Source organism: Chiroxiphia lanceolata, chromosome W (genome assembly GCF_009829145.1).
Source record: "Chiroxiphia lanceolata isolate bChiLan1 chromosome W, bChiLan1.pri, whole genome shotgun sequence".
NCBI lineage: Eukaryota > Metazoa > Chordata > Aves > Passeriformes > Pipridae > Chiroxiphia > Chiroxiphia lanceolata.
Genome location: NC_045670.1, coordinates 13,575,926 through 13,598,284, shown reverse-complemented (window position 1 = coordinate 13,598,284; position 22,359 = coordinate 13,575,926). Strand labels below are relative to the sequence as shown.

The 22,359-nt window shown below is 44.9% G+C and overlaps 1 protein-coding gene across 2 annotated transcripts in view; it reads right to left on the bottom strand.

The window, feature by feature from the left end:
• Window positions 1-6,809: 6,809 nt before the first annotated feature.
• LOC116780033 (mothers against decapentaplegic homolog 2-like) overlaps window positions 6,810-22,359 on the bottom strand; it is a 54,564-nt gene continuing 39,014 nt past the window's right edge. Inside the window, exons 8-10 of one of the 2 annotated variants that reach the window (XM_032674537.1) lie at window positions 21,200-21,337; window positions 20,912-21,056; window positions 6,810-7,083 (exon numbers count right to left, since the gene is read on the bottom strand). In XM_032674537.1, coding sequence (XP_032530428.1) covers window positions 6,960-7,083; window positions 20,912-21,056; window positions 21,200-21,337 — 407 coding nt within the window. In that variant the 3' untranslated portion in view covers window positions 6,810-6,959. The remainder of the gene's footprint in view (window positions 7,084-20,911; window positions 21,057-21,199; window positions 21,338-22,359) is intronic. The other variant, XM_032674538.1, reaches the window with a different exon arrangement.

Sequence of the window (22,359 nt, the reverse complement as noted above, 5' to 3'; positions counted from 1 at the left end):
TATCATCTGCAGGAACCTTTTTGGGTAAGGCAGCGCAGGTCGGTGTAAAATTTATCTTTTTCGGCAGGGTCAGCTTGGAGAGTTGGGGCATATATACTAAAGAGGAGAATATGTTGCTTTTTGTGTTGTGGAAGGCGTAGGGAGATAATGCGGTCAGAATGACCTGTCAGCAGATTTTCGAATTTAGGAACAATAGAGTTTTTAATCATGAAACCAATTCCTGAGAGATGCCTTTAATTTCTGGGTTTACCTGACCAAAAGAGTGTGTAACCGGCACCATGTTCTCTAAGGCTGCCTTCCTCGTGGAGACAAACTTCACTGAGAGCAGCAATGTCGATGTTGAGATGTGATAGTTCCTGGGCAATTAGGGCAGAACAATGCTCAGGACGTCCACTATCTGCAGTATCAAGCATGGTTCTTATGTTCCAGCATGCAAGAGTCAATTTGGGTACACCTTTGGAGGCAGGTGCATGCCTTTGTCTCTTGATCTTTGTGTGACCACATGATTAGAAGATGCCCGTTGGCCGTGGTTAACCAACCGGGTGAAGGGGGAGATGAGCTTTGTTTAGGCCACCTTTTCTAGGCCCCTCTCTGAGTGGAGCAAGCAGTGCTGTCCTTGAAAAGACTGCTTGGTTGTTCAGGGTGCTGCCCAAAGAGACTGTCATCTCCGATCAGTCTCTAAAGACCAATGTCCTGAACTGCCTGTATGCAGGGTTGAATCTGCGGCTTCCAGTGCACCTTTCATCTGCCGTTTCGACCCTCGCCCATCACTACAGGGCTTTACAAATGTGGATATCACCTTCGAGCCTGTGCAATGGTTTTTTTAGGTGAGATGCAGCATGCGCAGAACTGGACCCACCCTTTAATCCTAAGGTTCATCTGCCAGGGCCGAGCGAGCTTGGACGGTGGCAGCGAGGTCCTCAGGACGAAGGCTTAATTAGAACATCCTTCTCTTAGATGGATGACCTTACAGGGTTAAACGAGTTCCATCTGCCCGGGTTTGGGATTAGAGTTGTCCTTCTGCTAGGATGACTGCCAGAAGGCTAGCGAACTCATCCTGCCCATGGACGTATTTTATCTGACCCTATGGTTTTGAACTGTCTGGCATGGGCGACCCTACTGAAGGGATGTACCATGGCCAGCATAGCTCGCAACTGCATAGGGGTACACAGGCTTCTATCCCATTAAGACGGTTAGGGCAAGCCTTTCACTCCTTGCTTTTCTGCCACCCATCTATATTCAATCCCAAGGAAATACCCAGGAACAACCCTTTGTCCTGACCACCCTTTCAGGATGCAACAAATATATCCAGCACATACTGAACCTGGACAGTAACTGCGGGTGAGTCAGAAACAAACTGTTCCCTCTCCCATACCCAACTGGGGATCGGGTACCTCTCAAGGCCCCAACCTGGCCGAGACCCCCAACCCCCCAGAAGAATCCACTATCCCTCTGACCTTATCCTCCCCCCACCATGTTACCACATATCTTCCCATGCACTGCTCACCTGCGACACTTCATACAGGGCTGCCCCGCCCACCCTCCCGTCAGCCTGAGCACCCCCATGGCCTACCCGACACCCTTCCCCTCCCCCAAACAGGAGTGGCAAACCTCTGTGTGCTCCCAAGGTCCCCCTCTCCTCTCCCACGAGGGCGCAAATCACGCCGATGAAGCTCCCCCTCTCCTTTTCCCTGCCGGGGGCAGCCCCGAGCGGATCCAGAGGCAGTCCCACGTGGATCTGGGGGCGGCCCAGACTGCAAATGAAGGACTGATGTTTGTGGACCTCCCTATGGGCTCGGGCTCGCATCATGCCTGCAATTTTCTTGTGATGAGCTGGTAACATTCTAGTTAAGTGCAGAAATGGTTTTAATGGATAAAAAAGAAAAAAAGAAAAAAAATTCTTCTATAGCATGGAGGCAAGAGATAACCTGTACTATCACTCCATGAGGTGGAGGGGGATTGACTGCAGTCTGGGGTAAACTGTGGCAGGACGGTTTACCCCCGATAAGTCCTGGAATCTGTACAGAGAGTGCAAACTTTCTGTGGGAGAGGTTGGTGAGACCAGGATGTTGTCTGGTGTTGCATCAAACTCCAGATATACATTGCCTGTGATGGCTCCTAATAGGTCCATAAATTTGTGACAGGCAGTCAATCACTTCATACTATAAAAGATGAATCCAAATTATAAAATTTCTGAAATGCGAAGTGCTGTTGTACTAGACTTTATATTTTACAGAAATTCCTGAGATTCATTGCGTTGTCTGAGCCCATACGATTGGACACACCTGTTCATCTATCCAAGCTTGGGAACTAGGTCTGCCAACTGGGAAAAGATTATCACAAGTACTGTTGACTTCAAGTAAATGATCATGGTAACCCACTTGGATCTCCTCACTGGGGATGCACATGATTATATTATTGTCTTTATTTTTTGCTGTTACTCAATTGTTATGTTGTTTACATTTTTGGAGATGACACTTTGTCAATATGCTGTTCAAGTCATTCACCAGTGTCATGGTCCAACCGCAGACCATGCGGTGGAATGTATCAGGGGTTAATTATGCTGATATTTTTGATCTGTGTTTGACCCAGCCACCTGTAAAAGTTTTGTTTTTTCCCTGCCAAGTTATGAGAAAACAAACACTGATAAATGGGTACTTCGTCCTTGGAGAGAGAGCTTCTTGTATAAACTGTTTCAATTGGTGTTCTGTGATTGGCTCATCATCTGTCAAGGACATTTGAAGGAGAAACCGAAGAGGAGTTGATGAAGTAACCCCCCCAGATTCAATTAGAAAAGACCTCTGAAGCATACTGCGCATGTGGAAGGGAAATTCCAAAGTACTCACGCATGCGCTGAAGGGATGCACACCCAAGGGGGTGGGACTGAGAACCTCTGGTGGGGCGGTGCTGGTCACACCTGCCTGGGCAGACGTAATCAGTTAATTGTAAAAAAAGCAGATAGCTCTTTTTTGGAGGGTAGCAAGCTTCACATCAAGGACAACGTTACCTTTTGGCGGGAACGCCTGCCAATTTGTGAGCCTACTCTGTCCGGGAATGCAGCTCCTGCTATGGGCAACTATAGGCATTCTGGGATGGTAAGATAGTTTTATATGCAACAACTAGGTGACTGGGGAGGTTGTACTGAAGGCTTATTTGTCTCCTCCTTCCTCTCTTTTGGGTTTATTTGCTTTGTTGGCCACCTCTTTTTGTTGGCCCACTCTTTCAGTCTATGCTGCCGAGATGGCAACACAATCCTGACAGAGGTCACATGCAGAGCAAGGTTGGGGGGGGAAGTACTAGTATGCGGAGTGGCGCTAGCGGCCCTAGTGGCACGGGGTGAGCAGCGGCAGTGGGTAATGGCGGCAGGCAATGGCAGCGATGGCAACTATGAGTGACACTCTGAGGCGGTAGTGGCAGGGCTCTAATTGGCAGGAAACAGTGGCTTTCGGGCAGAGGCGCTGGTGGCAGTGGTAACAAATGGGAGAACCCCCACTCGACAGAGCTGGGATGCAGGGCAAGTCCGGGACGTGGGCCAGCAGCAAGGCAGACGGCATGGGGGAGCCAGCAGCAAGGCAGGTCCACATGGGAGCTAGCAGCGAGGCAGGAGGCATGAGGCACGGGGGGGCCGGCAGAGAGGCAGGTCCAGGCAGTGAGTGACCAGTGACTGCCTCTGAACTATAGCCCCAGAAGCCAGAGAGAGACAGTTTTGATGGTTCCAGCAATTTTTATTCTTCCTAAGTTCTTGTGACACTTCTCGTGGGGACCCTCACCCTTCCCTGCCCCCCTCCCCACATGGGGGAAGAGAGGGGAGGTGTCCCCTGAGTCCTCCAAAACCACACTGATGAAATGAAGAAATTCCACAAGAAAATCTTCTTCATTTAGCTAAACCATAACAACCACCTAAATAGGAAACATGCACTAAAGGAAGAGGGAAATACACAGAGAAGATGCTCTGCTATCAGTTCTCACAATTTAAAGCCACAAGAGTCCAGGTATTTGACACTGTTCTCAAAGCCTCAGCCCTGGAGCAATGTCAAAATGAAATCAGGTTTTAATTTGGAGGGGAAGGGTTCTGAAATCTCAGCTCGGTGCACCCAAGTTGCCAAAAGGCAACTCAAAAATAATTTTTACACCTGGGTGTTTACATCAACTATCTGATTTTTGATTACTTGGCTTTGGCAATACTATGAAAATCAAGCTCAGACAGGGCTAGTGACGAGAGAGATCAGAACCCAGGCTCACAGAATCATAGTTCAAACAGCCTCATTGAAAAAAAATTCACTTTTCATTTGTACTTTGGACATCAGTACTTTGGCAGAAGAGAAGAGGGATGAAGTCGCATTCCTCACGTACCACAGATATTCCACATTAAGATGCTTGAGCAGGCACTGGTCATATTTTGAAGAGCAGAACAGCAGTGGGATAAGTCAGAAAAGCACTGGATTAAGAAACAGGAGTAGGTTAAAGTTACTCAAGAACTGACAAAGGCATTTAAATGAAATATAGGCAAGCAAACGTTTCAAATGCAGATAAATTCCCTTGTGCTGTGGCTGAAACAGCAATTCCAGGAGACAATATTTTAGTGGTACTAACAGAAGTTAAAAAAAAGTGACTTCTACACAGACTGAGATGGCCTTGCACCCAAGCAGCACCACAGGTCCACAGATAACATCTGCAGTATCCTTGTACACTCCTTGGAAGTGCACACCAAAAAGGGAGTATAGTCAAGGTTATTAATTACAATGCTCAAGGCAAAGCAAATATATTGTCATAACTGAAAGAACACATACAGAAATTCACGGTAAGGGGACTACAGAATTAGGTCACCCAACTGGTTCAAGTTGTAACCTGCTCATAAATGCAATGGGAGTCTTTCACCCAGCCAAGTCGCTCTTATCTGTTTCACAGGTGAAAGTAAACATCTGAGCTAGTAGGATGCAATTTGATTGTGGTAGGAAAAAGCAACTGCTTTAATAAACTTGATCTGGAGTAAAAGTCTGTGTCACTAAACACACACAGATCCAGAACCTCCACAACAGCTATATGAGAAGTGATTTTAACATCTTAACTATACCTTTCCAGTCACAACATGCAGGACACTTGTGCCATTTATTTGGGTGGGTTAGAATGACTCCTAACATTCAACAGAAAATATAGACAGCAATTAATAAAAAAACCCAACCATCATGAGAATTAAAAGTTTTATTAGTGTATTCACATATTAGGCAAATGCAACACATATGAAGCTTATTTCTGAGGTTCACAAGTTCTACCAATACATTAGTCTAGTGGTAAAACTAGCATAAACTGGTAACTGCTTTGCCAATTTTTGAAAGGTGTCTGGCACACATTTTCAAGGTTTGATTTTTGGTATTGCTTCTATGTCCTAGTCATTATGGCATAAAAATATCCATCACAATCATCAATTCAGTCAACAGATTAAAAGCTGTAACACTGGCCATATTTTTGTTCTCAAAGCTATCACTAGCTGTACTTAGAAAGTACAGTACTAGTGTAATGGATGAAATGATGGGAAAACAGACAAAGGCAAGCCTGCTACTGCCACAATAACAGAAGAATGACAGCTAGATCACAAGCTCGTTAGTAAGATGCATATTTTTCAAGTCAGAATAATCCTTCTATAGTTTCCCGATCCATCCCCAACCCAGGCTTATTTGTAGAATATATTTCAGAATATTTTCAATATGGTGCAGCTGTAGTGTCCAAGAGTTCACCATAACATGCACTGTCATGAAGAGCCTAGAAGTCCTCCTTTGCCAGTCATACCTCAGCAACTACTATCCTAAAGGTTTTGCAGAAGCAACTACTTTTAATAACAAGACCCATTATGACATAATGAATGTGTATGATCTGGTATGCAAGTAAGCTATACAAAGTCACGCAGATCAAAAATTTAAATTTTGTTACTGAAATATGTTAAGAAGCTGCATCTATTTAAAACCTATACAAAAGAGTAGTTTACCTTGGGAAAGGATTTTTCAAGGTATTTGGCTCCAACCTAATGATTTTTAGTGACATCTGTTCAATGAAAAAATACAGATGTAAGGGGTAAGCCAATAACCTTGTGTACTTAATCCAGCATCCAGTGTTACAGTAAATTCTCATTCCATGAGAAAAAACACTGACTTTGATGATTTGAGGTACAAAAAATGTCACAAATTACACAACTGCCAACAATACTTCTGGCACCAGATGCATCAACTCAGATGAGTAGGGAAAAGTATATTCCTAGTGTGATGGATACTCGGAATTTATAATATTAATTGATTTTAGGCCCCATTAGGTATATAAAGTGTCTTGAGATTCATCTGTGAAATCTTAAAGACATTTCTTTCCCTTCCAATTAAGGGATTTTCTTTTTCTTTAAGAAGGTAGCAAAAAGATGAACTTTTCTACAAAGAAAGTCTGCTTTTTATGTTTAGGACAACTCGAAAACCTATTTATATAAAAAATATAAAAGAATAATGGAGTAGGGTCTTGGAATTTTATGAGATTTGCCCCAATCAAAAAAATCCAAACAACTATTTATGGGAACTAAAATGTAGAACAGCACAATACTGTGATATTTGAGATCATGATACATTACCTGTACATTTACTTAGTTATTCATGTTATTGATAAACTATTAGGACACTCAATTATATACCCAATAAAAACATCATTAAGAGTCTTGAGAACAGTTCCATCTTCTTTCTGAAGAAGGCATTTCTATACACTAAATTTTCATCTAGTATCAGAGTACAGGAAACAGAATCCACAAGGTGCTTTAATTGATGAGACCTCAAGTGCTGTTTTTCTTTTTTTTTCTTTTTACAAAACATTTTTGGATGGTGAACAGTTCATGGGGACCACACACAAGTACTATGACAGATGAACTGTTATATTAAGTCTGTTGATTGGACTCGATGTTTAGCCCACTGGTAACAGAGGAAGGACTTTTACGACATGCTGGAGCAGCGTACTGAAGGGGAGCCCATCTGAGTTAATACTTTGTCCAACCATTGTAGAGGTCCATTCAGATGAAGTTCAATCCAGCAAGGAGTGCTTGTTACTGTTTGCCGCCTAGAAAATAAGGAATAGGGAAGTCAGAAAGCAGCTTTAGCTGCCATAAAGTTCTTCATCATACGATCAAATCTGTTTCCATCTATATCTCATATACAGAAAGACAAAAATCCACAACCATTACCGTAACTGTTACTAAACTTTTTTCAGACAGTCTTTGAAGAAAAAACTCCCCAAAATCTCCAAAACATTCCACATCTGTAAAACATATCAATAATTACATACTTGTCCATAATATGTTGGGAATATTCCTCTCTGGATAATAAGAACTGCAGCCTTTGCTTCAAGTACCACACCAAGAGCCTTACTTCTAAAAAGAAATTCAAAAGATTGTCCAACCAATGTGGTGTTCCCGTCACAGATAGTTGCGTGCAGCTGCATCGCAACCTTCAAAGAGTCTGCATGCATAAATGGGTTTGAATTTTGTAGACAACTACTGAGAAATACAGAATAGAAACCCTTGCCTCTGCACTATCAGCATGGCCAAACAGCACAATGCTACGATGATCATAAGGTCTGGTTTTTTTGGAGCAAATGGCAAGATAAATGTATAAGGAAACTGACAGATATTGTCAGAAACACTATGTCAAAACACAGTGTGTGTATATACTGTGCTAACTGATGCTATCTCAAAGGAACACTAAACTTTATCTCCGATTTTCTGTAATCTTACACTTCTACATGTTTTGTACTGTAACATCCTCACACAAACAACTGAAGCAAAAATTTTGTTTCCTTTGTCTTCTATATAAATTTGCCTATAATTTTTCACAATAGAAGCCCTTAATGAAACACCATATAGCAAGTCTCACTAAAGCTGAAGGGTTGATAATCAAAAAAGCTTCATTCACTCTCCTATATATCCTTGTTTCAGAGACCTGTTATTCAAAAACTTTCCTTCTCATCTCCAAAGTAAAAAAATCAGTATTGGACATACTCTGCCTGAGAAATCCTGTTATTTCACTGTACCCACTCCAGGCATGGGAGTTTTTCCAAACTAGACTGGCAAGACTGCTGTTGTTAAGCCAGTTTTTCCTAGTAATTCTAGCTTTCCCAAAGCCAAAGTACAAAGGCATTAAGATTCAAAGGTAGCAGATTAGTCAGACACACCCAGCCCCTTCATTTTTACTGTTGGCACTACAACCCTTTGCTTTAAGGAAATCTGTTTATATAAACAGAGGAATTGAAAAGGCAGAGAGATTAAGTCAGTGAGAAGATTAAAGTTGTCTGTGGTTTCACATTTTCTAGGAGAAGCAAGCAGTTGGGGTCTGTGCACTCTTAGCACTCTAAAAAACATTGTTATCTTAGACCCAAATGCCTATGCCAAAACAAAGTGATCCAATAGAAGAACAATCTAAACCACAGGAAATATAATTCCATTTAGTCTAGAATCCTTTCAGTTCATTAATTCCAACACTGTTAACTCTCCTACAATGTGTTCCATAACACACTTCCTCAGAATTTTATAACTGGTTCAGTTCAATGACCCTGGTTTTGCACTACCACTGGTAGAACTTAATAAAACTCAGTCTCTTCTACCTGCAGATTTCCAGTTCACATATCACTGTTTGCTGTAATTACCTCTACTGAACTCTCTTCAGAAGATGATCCTAGACCTGAATAGTTCCTGTGATAATGTGAACACTTGACTTCTGATCTGAACTTCTACTTCAATCCAAGCCAACGTGTTGAGCAAAAAACTGTAAACTATTTTGTCTACCAAGTTTATAAGCTTATAAATAAAATGTACCACCTTGCCATACCTGTAAGTTTATGCACATACACATAAAATTTAATTAATGCTTTGGCTTTGCCCAAGCCTGTTCTATGAGAAACTTTTTTGACATAATGATGAAGCACAGAAGTTCTAACAAGAATGATGGATTTTACAGTACTTCCTGGTTTATTTTGACAATTTAGACTACATTCATTTAAATTCAAGGTTGTGTTTGCAGGAGCAACCTTTTCTTGCTTTAATCACAACTGCAGCATGTCCTGGTTAGAACAGCTGGGACCGATTCATCACTGAATGGGTATAGCCCAAACTGTGTATTCTATAGCCCTCCATGCCATTTCCCAGAAACTGTTGTCAGAAGAGGTGTGTGAGGGGGAATGTTCCTGAGCACCCTCATACCCTTTTATGGAATGAGCACCCTCATACCCTTTCATGGAATTCCCCACTCTGAGGGAAGGACTAAACACCCTTTTATGGAATTCCTCGCTCTGAGGGGAGGACTGAACATTCCTGCCTGAACTGGAGAGTATATAAACCTGGAGTTTCGGAACCTTTTTACCACTCGTGGGATCCAGAGGAGGACTGCAGCTCATCGCTCTCAACCAGACTGCAGCTCACCACCACCCTCGGCTGGACTACAATCACCACTTTTTGACTGAACTGCAGCAGCTCTCCCACCAGCAGGTTCTTCCCCTCTCCCTTTGCTTTGGACTGAAGGGGGGGTCCAGGTAGCACTGCTTTGTTTGTGCCCCGGGGTGCTGGGTTGTACATTTGGGCTTTGTGGGTTAGTGCCTGTTGCTTGTCTGTGTGGTCGTACTTATTGTATTATTTTATTAAATTGTTATTCTGACTTGTAATCTCTCTTTGAGTTGGTTTGGTTTCCTCTGCTGGTAAACTTTTAAACCAGCACAATTTTGGTGTCCAACAGAGAGAGAGAAGTCAGAATCACAATTTCATTTTAAGCATTTGTCTATTTGGATATAGAAACTCCCTGATCACCATGTTGTTTGATGCATTCACGTGGATGTTGTATCTGAGCATGTTCATATTTCCACATATGGGGAACTATTTGCCTGTTTTGATGCTCTTTTTAAAACCAGGGAGAGGGATCCAAATTGCTTTATTAGTTTACTATATTTATGTCATCATAACATCAGAAGCAATGAGTTTCATTGTAAATGTGTATTCAGTCCTGTTTGCCTGTCCTGGTTTGGGTTGCTACCTCTGGGGCCTCATTAAAAATCGCACCCAGCCCTTTGGGGAAACAGGGGGGAATGGTTGTTTCCAGCCTCTCACCTCCTTCTTCCCCTTCAGACCTGCTACAACAGTTTTTGAAAATATTGAGTTCCCTTTTGATGTTAAGGACAGCATAATGTTATTGTTAGTGTTGCTTTGTCTGCTCTGTACTGTCTACACCATGTTTAGGGTCAGAACAGGGCCTTCTAGGGAGGTTGTTTGGACACCTGCCCTGGGAGCAGATAATGCTGAGTGGCACGGGAAGTGGGAGGACATTGGCCAGTATTTGGAGAAGTTTTCTCCTCCAATGATCTGGAAATTCACCCCTGAACAACTGCAGGATCCTGTTAGCATGATAAGACTGGTGAAGGGAAAATGCTCTGGCAGCTCCAGAGATGGCCAGCTCACAGCAACCTGCTGGACCCTGACCACTGCCTACCGGACACTACTTGACATGGTACAGTGCTGTCAGGGGGAGGAGAGAAGGAGCAGATCCACAGGCACCACGTCCACCCAAACCACGGCTGAGTCAGAGGGAGAAAGAAATGAATCAACCGGCACCGTGTCCACACAAACCATCGACGAGCCAGAAGAACAACCCAAACCAATAGCAGTCGCCCCTGTCCAGAAAAGGAAATCAAAGACTAAATCAGTCCGTATAGCAAATGATGATGAAGAGGCAGGACCTTCACATCCACCAGAGGAGACAGAGTCAGAAATAATCACTCGGTCCCTATCCCTGGGTGAGTTACGTGAGCTCCAGAGAGAGTTCACACGACAGGCGAATGAGTCCATTCTGACCTGGCTGCTCCGAATCTGGGATGCCGCAGCTAACGATACAATCCTAGATGGGAGTGAAGCCAGACAGCTGGGATCCCTGTCTCGAGATGTAGTCATTGATCAGGGGATTGGAAGGAGGCAGGAAACTCTCAGCCTCTGGCGGCGACTGTTGTCCAGTGTGAGGGAGAGATACCTTTGTAAGGAGGACCTCCACGTACAGCAAGGACAGTGGAACACGATGGAACAAGGTATCCGGTGCTTAAGAGAATTAGTTCTTTTCAGAGGATGAAAGATTCCCTAAAAGTCCAGATGGTGTACAGTGCACATCCCAGATGTGGTTAAAGTTTGCACGACTCGGGTCAGAAATGTATTCCCGCTACTTAGCAACGCTGCAATGGAGGGAAGGAGAGGACAAGGTGGGCGCGTTGGTTAGTAAACTCAGGATTTATGAAGACACTGTCACCGCCCCACTACGAGCCCACGTCTCATCTGTGGAAACCAAACTGGCCGAACATGTCCGAAGCCTGGAAGAGAAGATTGAAGAGGGACACCAGAAGCTAAGAGAAGAAATTAAGGAAGGGATCTTCCATATTGTGCCAGGACAAACAAGAGTCTCTGCTATTAGGAGCCAGTTTCCCCCTGCTAAGGAGAGAGAGCACACTCCACGTGGCAATCTATGGTTTTACCTCCATGAGCATGGAGAAGATATGAGGAAGTGGGATGGGAAACCCACCTCTTCCTTAGCAGCCCGGGTACGTGAACTGAAAAGAGGAACAAGTACCACAAAGAACTCTTCAAGGGTAAATGTTGCTCCAGTCTCTCGTGGGCAAGACTCCAGATGGGACAGGAATGATGATACGTCTGATCCTCTTGAAGGGACCTCCAGGTCATACTCACAAGAAGAGCACAATGAGTACCATGACCGGGACTAGGGGTGCCCTGCCTCTAGCCAGGTAGAGGAGAGGGACAATCGAGTCTATTGGACAGTGTGGATTCGGTGGCCTGGCACATCAGTCACAAAGATATAAGGCCTTAGTGGACACCGGCGCACAATGTACTTTAATGCCATCAAGATACGTAGGGGCAGAATCCATCTCCATTTCTGGGGTAACAGGGGGATCCCAACAGCTGACTGTACTGGAAGTTGAAGTGAACCTGACTGGGAAGGAATGGCACAGACACCCCATCGTGACTGGTCCAGAGGCCCCGTGCATCCTTGGCATAGATTACCTGAGGAGTGGGTATTTCAAAGACCCAAAAGGACTTTGTTGGGCTTTTGGCATAGCTACTGTGGAGACAGAGGAAATTAGACAGTTGAACACCTCGCCTGGTCTCACAGAGGGTCCCTCTGCTGTGGGACTGCTGAAGGTTGAAGAACAATTGGTACCGATAGCCACAGCAACAGTGCACCGTCGGCAATACCGCACCGACCGAGACTCTGTGACCCCTATACATAAGATGATCCGTGACCTGGAGACCCAGGGGGTGGCCAATAAGACTAGCTCACCCTTTAATAGCCCTATATGGCCAGTGCGTAAGTCCAGCGGAGAGTGGAGGCTGACGGTGGATTACCGTGGACTCAGTGAAGTCACACCACCCCTGAGTGCTGCTGTGTCGGACATGCTGGAGCTCCAGTACGAGTTGGAGTCCAAGGCAGCCAAGTGGTATGCCACCACTGACATTGCCAATGCCTTTTTCTCCATTCCTTTGGCAGCGGAGTGCAGACCACAATTTGCTTTCACTTGGAGAGGTGTGCAGTACACTTGGAATCGACTGCCTCAGGGGTGGAAACACAGTCCCAGCATTTGCCATGGACTGATCCAGACTGCACTGGAAAAGGGCGAGGTTCCAGAACATCTACAGTACATTGACGACATCATTGTATGGAGGAACACAGCGGGGGAAGTCTTCGAGAAAGGAGAGAAGATAATCCAGATTCTCCTAAGAGCTGGTTTTGCCATTAAACAGAGTAAGGTCAAGGGACCTGCTCAGGAAATTCAGTTCCTAGGAGTGAAGTGGCAAGATGGACGCCGCCTAATTCCAACGGAGGTGATTAACAAAATAGCAGCCATGTCCCCACCAACCAGCAAGAAGGAAACACAGGCTTTCCTAGGCACTGTGGGCTTTTGGAGGATGCATATCCCCGAGTACAGTCAGATTGTAAGCGCTCTCTACCTTGTGACACGGAAGAAAAATGATTTCCAGTGGGGTCCTGAACAACAACAAGCCTTTGAACAAATTAAACAGGAGATTGCCCATGCGGTAGCCCTTGGACCAGTAAGGACAGGACAGGATGTGAAGAACATGCTCTACACTGCAGCCGGGAAGAATGGTCCTTACTGGAGCCTCTGGCAGAAGGTGCCTGGGGAGACCTGAGGACGACCGCTGGGATTCTGGAGTCGGGGATACAAAGGATCTGAAGCCAGCTATACACCAACTGAGAAACTGGTTGCTTATGAAGGAGTTCGAGCTGCCTCAGAAGTGATCGGCACCGAAGTGCAGCTCCTCCTGGCACCCCGACTACCAGTGCTGGGCTGGATGTTCAAGGGAAGAGTTCCTTCTACACATCACACCACCGATGCCACATGGAGTAAGTGGATCGCTCTGATCACGCAGCGAACCCGGATAGGGAATCCTAATCGCCCTGGGATTCTGGAAATTATCACCAATTGGCCAGAAGGTGAGAGTTTTGGACTATCCTCTGAAGAAGAAGAGGAGCAGGTGACACGGGCTGAGGAGGCCCCACCATATGACAAGTTACCAGCAGATGAAAGGCGATATGCGCTCTTCACGGATGGCTCCTGTCGCATGGTAGGGACAAACCGAAAATGGAAGGCAGTCGTGTGGAGTCCCACACGGCGAGTTGCAGAAGCGACTGAAGGACAAGGTGGGTCAAGTCAGTTTGCAGAGCTTAAAGCCGTTCAGTTGGTTTTGGATATAGCTGAACGAGAGAAGTGGCCAAGACTCTATCTCTACACTGACTCATGGATGGTGGCCAATGCTCTGTGGGGATGGCTGGAGCAATGGGAAGAAAAAGGAAAATATGGGTTCAACTTGTAGGGAACGTATTTAGGGATGCTGGATGAGGCATCCTGGGAGATGTAGTCCCCAAAATATACTCTAATACACATGGGCAGTGGCAAGTCCCATGGCGGTTGGCTAAAAGAGAATCACATGTTGTTTTGAAGTGCATATAAAAGGTGCTGTTCACTTCCAGTAAATGGATTTGGTTGTTGGGAATCCAACCAACCGGGTCATGTGGTTTGTTTATTATATTAATAAAGCCACATCTGGTGCCCGCAACATGGGGCATTCCCTGAAACAGGGATAATCAGACTGCCTTGCAGCAAGGAAGATTGCGGTTGAGTTTGCACTAGCTTGTTCTAAAGCTCAGGAACACATCCTGGAAAAAAGCCAGACATCAATAAAAGCGTTGAAATTTCAGCGCAGAATGTGGCTGGAGGACGCACTACTGAACAGAGCTTGAAAAAACTGAAGGTGCACGTGTGAGGAGAAGCGAGGCGGAGAACAAAAGTCGAGAAACGAGGTGGAGAACTCAAGTTGAAAGTTGTGGGAAATGAAACCGGCGAAAGTCGAAAGCAGTGGAGACCGAAAGTGCTGAAAGCCTAAGTGGCGAAAATCAAAAGCAGCGAGAACTGAAAGCAGTGAGAAAACACACGCGAGAGGAAAGTAGCGAAGAAAAAAGGTAAAGAAAGTGTGGGGAATTCGGTTTCTCAGGACATAGAAAGGGATGCAGAAGCAATGTGTCTTTTGCTAAGACAATATCCCACTGAGATCACATGCACAGAAATAACAGAACTCTTCCAGCGGATAAAAATCATTGCGCCAGGACTGCTGCTCGTAGGAGCTCTAAATATAAACACCTGGCAAAAAATTGGCAGGACTATGAGAAAAAGATCTATGTTAGGCGATACAGAAGCCTCTAAATGTCTTCCTGCCTGAACGCAAGTCATGGACGCTCTGTAGATCACTCAAAAAAAAGCAGAACCCCCCCCCAGAGACCCTAACACACATTTTCTTGCACCCCCCACCCATGTTACTAGGTGCAGACATTCCCCAGACACCAGGAACAGATGCAGGGGTGGGGGAGAACCGTTTGTGACCCAGGAGGACCTAACAATGGACTTGGGTTGGGTTTCGTGCAGGCAGGAGCGGGGGGGAGCAATGTAAGCTACGGTGAGGGTCCTGGTTTTGGCGTGCACATGAGCTGAGGAGAAAGGGTGGGAATTTTAAATCGTGAATCCAGTACACAGGGGCGGTTTGTAGGTTCCCGTCACGGCGTGGGGGAGGGGAACCCAGACAACTCACCCCCTCTTGTCGCTGATGACTCGTGGCCATGTGGCAAAAGAAATGTGACCTGGGTGCAACCATCTTGCGAGTGAAATGGACCAGAACTTGAGCAATCTCTTCCGGTCCTGCAGCCATCTTGTCCCGGTTGCGTGAGCGGGGGAGGGTGCCTCCCCATCACGGCACCTTCTGGCATGCTACTGCCGGGAGCCAAGTATGTTGGAGTCGCAGATAGTGAGGCATCAGAGGATGCTGAGGAGGAATCGGCAGTGGTTCTTCCAGGCGAGGGCAAGAGTACAGGTGCGGGGGTGTCGGTTAACCGGTGGGAAAAATGCCACGAGTACGCAATGCGGATGGGAGACTGGAAAGTTATTAATGCATGCCCAGTAATATACCGGCTGCACCAAAACCCTCAGTTCCAAAGCTTGCCCTATGAGGTGACCAAGGAACTGAGGTAAATTGTTTAAGAAAGTGGCATTTCCTCGTCTCATACATTCTCGTATTTGGAGACATTGAGCACCACATATGTATTTACACCTCATGATTGGAAGATGCTGTTGAAGATGGTTTTAACTACAACTCAGTACAGCATCTGGTTAACAGACTATTGGGAGAATTGCGCAGCGTGTGCAAATGACCCAGGCAGTTCACAGGCAGGCATGACTTGCAATCATTTGGCAGGAGAGGGGGTTTACACGGTAGTTGATTCCCAGACAGGCTACCCCCGGGAGATATATGAGGTGATGGCAAAAATGGTTTTAAGGGCGATAAGAAAGCTCCCCAGCACGGACAGGGATAGCAACTTGTCCTTCACAAAGGTCCTTCAGGGATCGAATGAATCTTTCTCCCAGTTCCTCAGTTGGCTACAGGTGGCTTTAAACAGGCAAATAGAACATGAAGATGCTAGAGAGATGCTTTTTAGGCAGCTTGCTTATAAGAATTCAAACCCGGATTGTAAGCGAGTTTTGCAGACTATCCCTAAAAGGGAAACCTGCACAATAGTCGAAATGGTCCAAGCGTGTCAGGGTGTCAGATCAGTTAAACATCACACAGCCTCTCTAGCTACAGCCTTAAGCGTCCAGTTGAGATTACAGGACGGGGCAAGAGGGAGAGGCAGTTGCTACCAATGTGGCACTGCTGATCATTTTTATAAGGACTCCCCCAAAAAAACCCCCTCAGCAGTATGCCAAAAATGTCACCATGGGAAGCGGGAGTCTAATGAAGGTCGAGGTCGAGTTGACCTGAGGAGAAACCCTTCCCATCATGGAAACTGCAGACGGGGCGCAAAGCCGCGCTCCCTGGTTCAGCAAATTAATACGGTTCAAGAAAACAGGTTAGCGATTTGCTCACTGCCACCTCAGGCAGTGTTGGGCTGGACCTGGCCTCCAGAGAGCCAGTAACTTTAACATCTACCACCGTAGTGTTGATCCCCATAGGGGTTTGGGGACCTTTAGGCCCAGGAGTCCATGCCCTTCTAATAGGACGATCGTCAACCACCAGGATGGGTTTGTTTGTCTCTCACCGTGTCAGACTGTCAGTGGCATAGACTCCAGTGTTACATACCTGAGGGACAACGGCTTGCCCAACTAATCCCCTTTTACAGCATGTCACCGGTTGAGGAGGGGGAAAGGGGCTCAAGGGTTTTCGGGAGCACAGGCGAGCCTCAAATATTCTGGGCAAAACCCATTTCTGTGGCACAACCAATGATGACTTGTCAGATAGATGGACGCAGATTCAAAGGCTTGGTGGACACAGGAGTAGACATTACAATTGTTAAAGACACTGACTGGTCAGCTGACCGGTCCACTGTTTTTCCTGCTTCGACTATCCAGGGGGTTGGAGGCATGCAGAGGCCTAGGCAGAGTGCACAAATACGCACAGTGTTGGGGTCAGAGGGGCAGGTTGCCAAGGTAGCTCCATTTGTTGCTCCTATTCCATGCACTTTGTGGGGAAGAGATGTGCTAGGCCAATTTGGCACTGTCATGCAAATTGCAACTGGAGATGCTCAAAATTTTCAGTGAGGGGCATTGATCAGCCGTTCCAAGAACAAATTAAGCTGACATGGAAAACTCATGACCCTATATGGGTGAATCAATGGCCCATGAATAGGGAACAGTTTGCTCACCTAAGAGATCTAGTCCAAGAGTAACTAGATGCAGGACATATAGTGCAAACTTCCAGTCCGTGGAACACTCCGGTGTTCTGCATACCAAAGAAAAGTGGCAAGTAGTGGATGCTGCATGACCTAAGAGCAGTTAACTCAGTGATAGAACCTATGGGGGCATTACAACCGGGACTTCTCTCACCTGCTATACTTCCAGCAGGATGGCCTTTAATGGTAATTGATTTAAAGGACTGTTTTTTCACCATTTTTCTACACTCCAACGATGCACCACGATTTGTTTTCTCCATCCCCGCTTTGAACCACACACAGCCCATGCAGAGATACCACTGGGTTGTTTTGCCTCAGGGGATGAGAAATAGCCCAAGGATTTGTCAGACTGTTCTGGCAAAGGCTATCCACCCTGTCAGAAAGCTTCACCCCTCAGCAATTATTTACCATTACATGGATGACATCTTGGTCGCCATGGCCAATGAGACTGAGTTACAAACTGTTATAACTGCTCTTACTAATGCTGTCCAAGAAGCAGGGTTACAGGTCGCTCCAGAGAAGATCCAACGATCTCAACCCTGGACCTATCTTGGATGGAGGATAACGCAGCAGGAGATCTCACCCCAGCCACTGACAATTAAGGTAAAGGCCACTTTAACCTTAAATGATTTGCAGAAACTTTTAGGAGCCATCAACTGGTTAAGGTCTATCTTAGGCTTGACCACAGAGGAACTGCACCCCATATTTGAGCTGCTGAAAGGCGATCCCGACTTGACATCTAGTCGGTCCCTGACCACAGAGGCAAAGCAGGCATTAAAGACATGTTCTCAGGCAATTGAGAGCAGACAAGGCAGAAGGAGAAATCCTGAACTTCACACCTGCCTTGCACTTGTTCCTAACAGGTTCCAACCATTTGCAGTTTTGTTTCAGTGGGACCAGGCTGAATCAGGTCCACTGAGAGTCCTGGAGTGGTTGTTTCTGCCCCATTCACCACCATAGGTTGTGTGGACAATTGATTAAATGTTTGTCAAGCTTGTCATTAAGGGCAGAGGACGTCTACAGGAGTTGGATGGACAGGATTCTGAGACCATCTAAATCCCAGCAACGAAGGGCAACCTCGACTGGCTACTGGCCTAAGATGTTAGATTCCAGGCAGCCTTGGCAGGCTATGACGGTGACATTTCTACTCACTATCCTAAGTACAGACTTTGGGCAGAAATGGGTAACCTACCCTTAAAAGCCACACGCAGATGTCAACACCAGTCAATAAAAGGTCTCACAGTTTTTACTGATGCATCAGGATGGTCCAAAAAGGTTGCAGTGACGTGGGTAAACCCTGCTACAGGACAGTGGGAAAAGGAGGTACAGACCATAAGCCATGGTTCGGTACAGGTCCTAGAACTTGCAGCTATTCTCATTGCCTTTGAACTGTTTTCTGATCAGTCAATTAACATTGTTACTGATTCATGTTATACAGCAGGTTTGGTTTCACGTCTCGAGGCTTCCTTCCTTGGAGATGTTGCTAATCCACACTTACTTGCTGAAATACGTACTGTATGGGTTCTTGTTAACCACAGAAGGTTTGAATTCTACATAAATGCATGTTAGGTCACACAGAAATGCTGGGGCCTGTAGTAGATGGGAACCAAAGGGCTGATGCAGCAGCTATGTTCACTGCAGTGCCTAGGACACCTGAGCAAGCTAAATTGTCTCATTCCTTTTTCCACCAGAACGCACATTCTCTGAAGAGACAATTTCAAATCACCCTCAATCAGGCTCGAGACATGGTCATGTCATGTCCAGACTGCCAACAAATTACTCCAGTGCCATCCCAGGAAGGAGTTAACCCCGGGGGACTAATAGTTAATGAGGTATGGCAGACAGATATCACACACATACCAGAGTTTGGTCGGTTAAAATATGTTCATGTTGCAGTCGACACGCACTCCAGATACATAACTGCCACCGCACACACTGGGGAAAAGGCAAGGGATGCCATAAGGCGCTGGCTTAACTGCTTTGCAACACTAGGGATCCCAAAAAAGATAAAAACTGACAACGGCCCGGCATACATTTCAGCAAAGGTCAGGGCTTTCCTGACAGACTGGGGAATCTCTCATTCCACAGGCGTGCCGCACTCACCCACAGGACAGGTCATGGTGGAAAGGGTGCACCATGCCCTAGAGGACATGCTCAAAAGACGGGGGGGGGGTCCGTCTGTGGCCCACGGGGGCATCTGTGGGGGGCAATGTGTCATAAATTTTTTGGGTTGTGACAGTGCAGAGAAAAGCGGGTGTGGGAGACGGCACAGATCTCGGGCATTTTCCTCTCCCAAACCACTGGTCATGATAAAAGACCTAATATCAGGGCAATGGATGGGACCGGTAGACCTTGTGACATGGGGAAGGGGGTATGCATGTATATCTACAGGTAAAGAACTAAAATGGATTCCCTCCAGGTGTGTCAAACCCTACATAGATACACCTTCACAGTAGCAGTAAGAACCAAAATGATAACTGAAGAAACTGCAGACAGAGACGCACAACTGATGTTTATTACTGAAAATGACCAATGTGGCAAAAATACAGAATCTTATTAAAAGCCATAAGTGCGCATGTGAAGAAAGAGAGTGGCAGCCGCCGGTGTGAGTGTGTATGAGTGAATGAAAGAGAATTGTGTGAGTGTACAAGCACTTTAAACACTAAGCCTTAAAAAGGTAACATTACCTCAGCCACACGGTCACATTAGAAGAATTCAGTTCATGACGTTTACCCCCCAATAAACCCTGTTGTTGAAGTAAAGTTGAATTTTCCCTTTTCTACACAAACCCTTAGACAAATAAAGGTTCCCAGTTACATAAGTACCATCCAGTTTTATAAACAACCCTCAGAAAAATAAAGTTGATGCTTCTACCAATTACATGCAAACCCTTAGAAAAGTAAAATCAATGTTCTACCCAGTTATGCCAAAACCCTCAAGTTAATAAAGTTGTTGTTCATCCTAGTTAGAGAAGTTTCACAGTTACATAAAAAACCCTCAGATCAATAAAGTTGTTGTTTATCCCAGTTACACACAAACCCTTAAGAAAATAAAGGTTCAAGTTTATATCAAACAAATTCAAAAGGTTAGAGATAAAAATTCAAATAACTAGGTTTGTTGAAGAACCAAGGTAAAGCAGTGAGTTGGGTCACTGTGATACAATGGTAATTGTTAAAGGTTTTACAAGGTTTAAAAATGTACTGTTCTGTTATTTGCACTGTTCTATGATTCATCTTAATAATAAAGCCGGGGGAGATGTGGGGAACGTGTTTTAGGGATGCTGGATGAGGCATCCTGGGAGATGTAGTCCCCAAAATATACTCTAATACACATGGGCAGTGGCAAGTCCCATGGTGGTTGGCTAACAGAATCACGTGTTGTTTTGAAGTGCATATAAAAGGTGCTGTTTGCTTCCAATAAACGGATTTGGTTTTTGGGAATCCAACCAACCGGGTCGTGTGGTTTATTTATTATATTAATAAAGCCACACAACTTGCAGACAGCATATCTACAATAACAGTAAGAAGCCTGTAGGTACAACTTTCAAACCAGACAGAAATAGTGCATTAGTGAAAGAAGAAAAATTAGCTCTAAAATTAAAAGCAAAAGTTTCTTACCTGTATTCAGCTCCCCATCCTTTAACAAAACTCATTCTTATGGTACACATTCTAGTAAGCTGATAAACTGCTTCAAAACCCTGATTCACAGATTGAGCCAGAAGAGCAGCAAATTCTTGGTTATTAAAGATTTTTAGATTGCATCCTATAAAGAAAAAAAGTCCAATGAATACTCGCGTTTACTACACAGAAGCCCAAAACTACGAAGAAACTATGAAAAGGAAAGCAAATGTCCAGTGAATACATTCACTGAATATTTTCCCATGAGACCTTTGGTAGGCTACTAACCTGGTGGAATTTTGCACACAGTTGCAGGATGCCAGCCGTATCTTTGATTACAGTTGGGGCTCTGAACAAAAATCGCGCTATCGCTTAAGCACTCAGCAAAAACTTCTCCACCAATGTAATAGAGACGTACTCCCCTTCCTGTAGCAGAATTCAAAGGAACTCTAGTTATTATATGACCCAAGCAGATTAACAAGCGAGAGTATTTTGTTTCAGAGAAGGCCAAGGTTTTTCTTTCTTTACAACAGAAACCAATTATCTACAGGACCACAAAGCTGGGCTGACACCTGTAGCAGGAGTAGAACACAATTAACTTGCATTTTTCTCCCATGAACACACAATATTTGAAGGAGAAGCAGAATAATTTTTGGTCAAGAGTGAGATAGAATTTTCTAACCATGTAGTGGTTTGTAACCAAATCCAAGTTAGAAAGCAGTGTTCACCACCAAATAACTTTTTCACTTAAAGAAATACCAAAATTGAAATAAAAATATTAGATTCAACAGAATTAAAACTTGTGCTAGTATTAAAGAATTGTATGTGAAGCAGCACAGGCCACTATGACAAAAGAGGAAAACACAGTGTACCATTTCGACACTCTCTGCTTACATGCACCCACACTATTTCATAACCCACTGCATACCCCTTCTCTGTACTACTTTAACAAAACCAACAATACTTCATTTAGCCCTATTACAAAAAAATACCCATAAGAAACCGTATTGTTCACTTTTAAATTGTGATTTTGTTCTCTCTCTTTAAGTGGAAAAAAACCTGTATGGGTTATTTCTAGCAGAATATAAGTAATGTACAATTGATCTCTCAAACTACTTATAATTCATGGTTGAGCTTCGCGAACGAAGATTTGGGAAGGCTTTATCCACATTTGTTACAGGCACGTTGGTGACTTATGAGGTCAATACGTGACAGACATATCCGGTTGCAAAAGGCACAACAGAAAGACTCCTTAGATGGTGTATTCCGCAAGACACGGTTCTTCCTGCGTTGCCTTTTCTCCTCGAGAGTGATCCTGCGTGTGTTCTCAAAGGCTTCCGCAGCGTTATAGATGCTGTGTCTCCAGGCCTCCCGATTTGAGGCCAGAGTGGACCAATTATGGTGATCAATAAGGCCAAGGCTGAGATGTTGTTTCAGGGAGTCCTTGA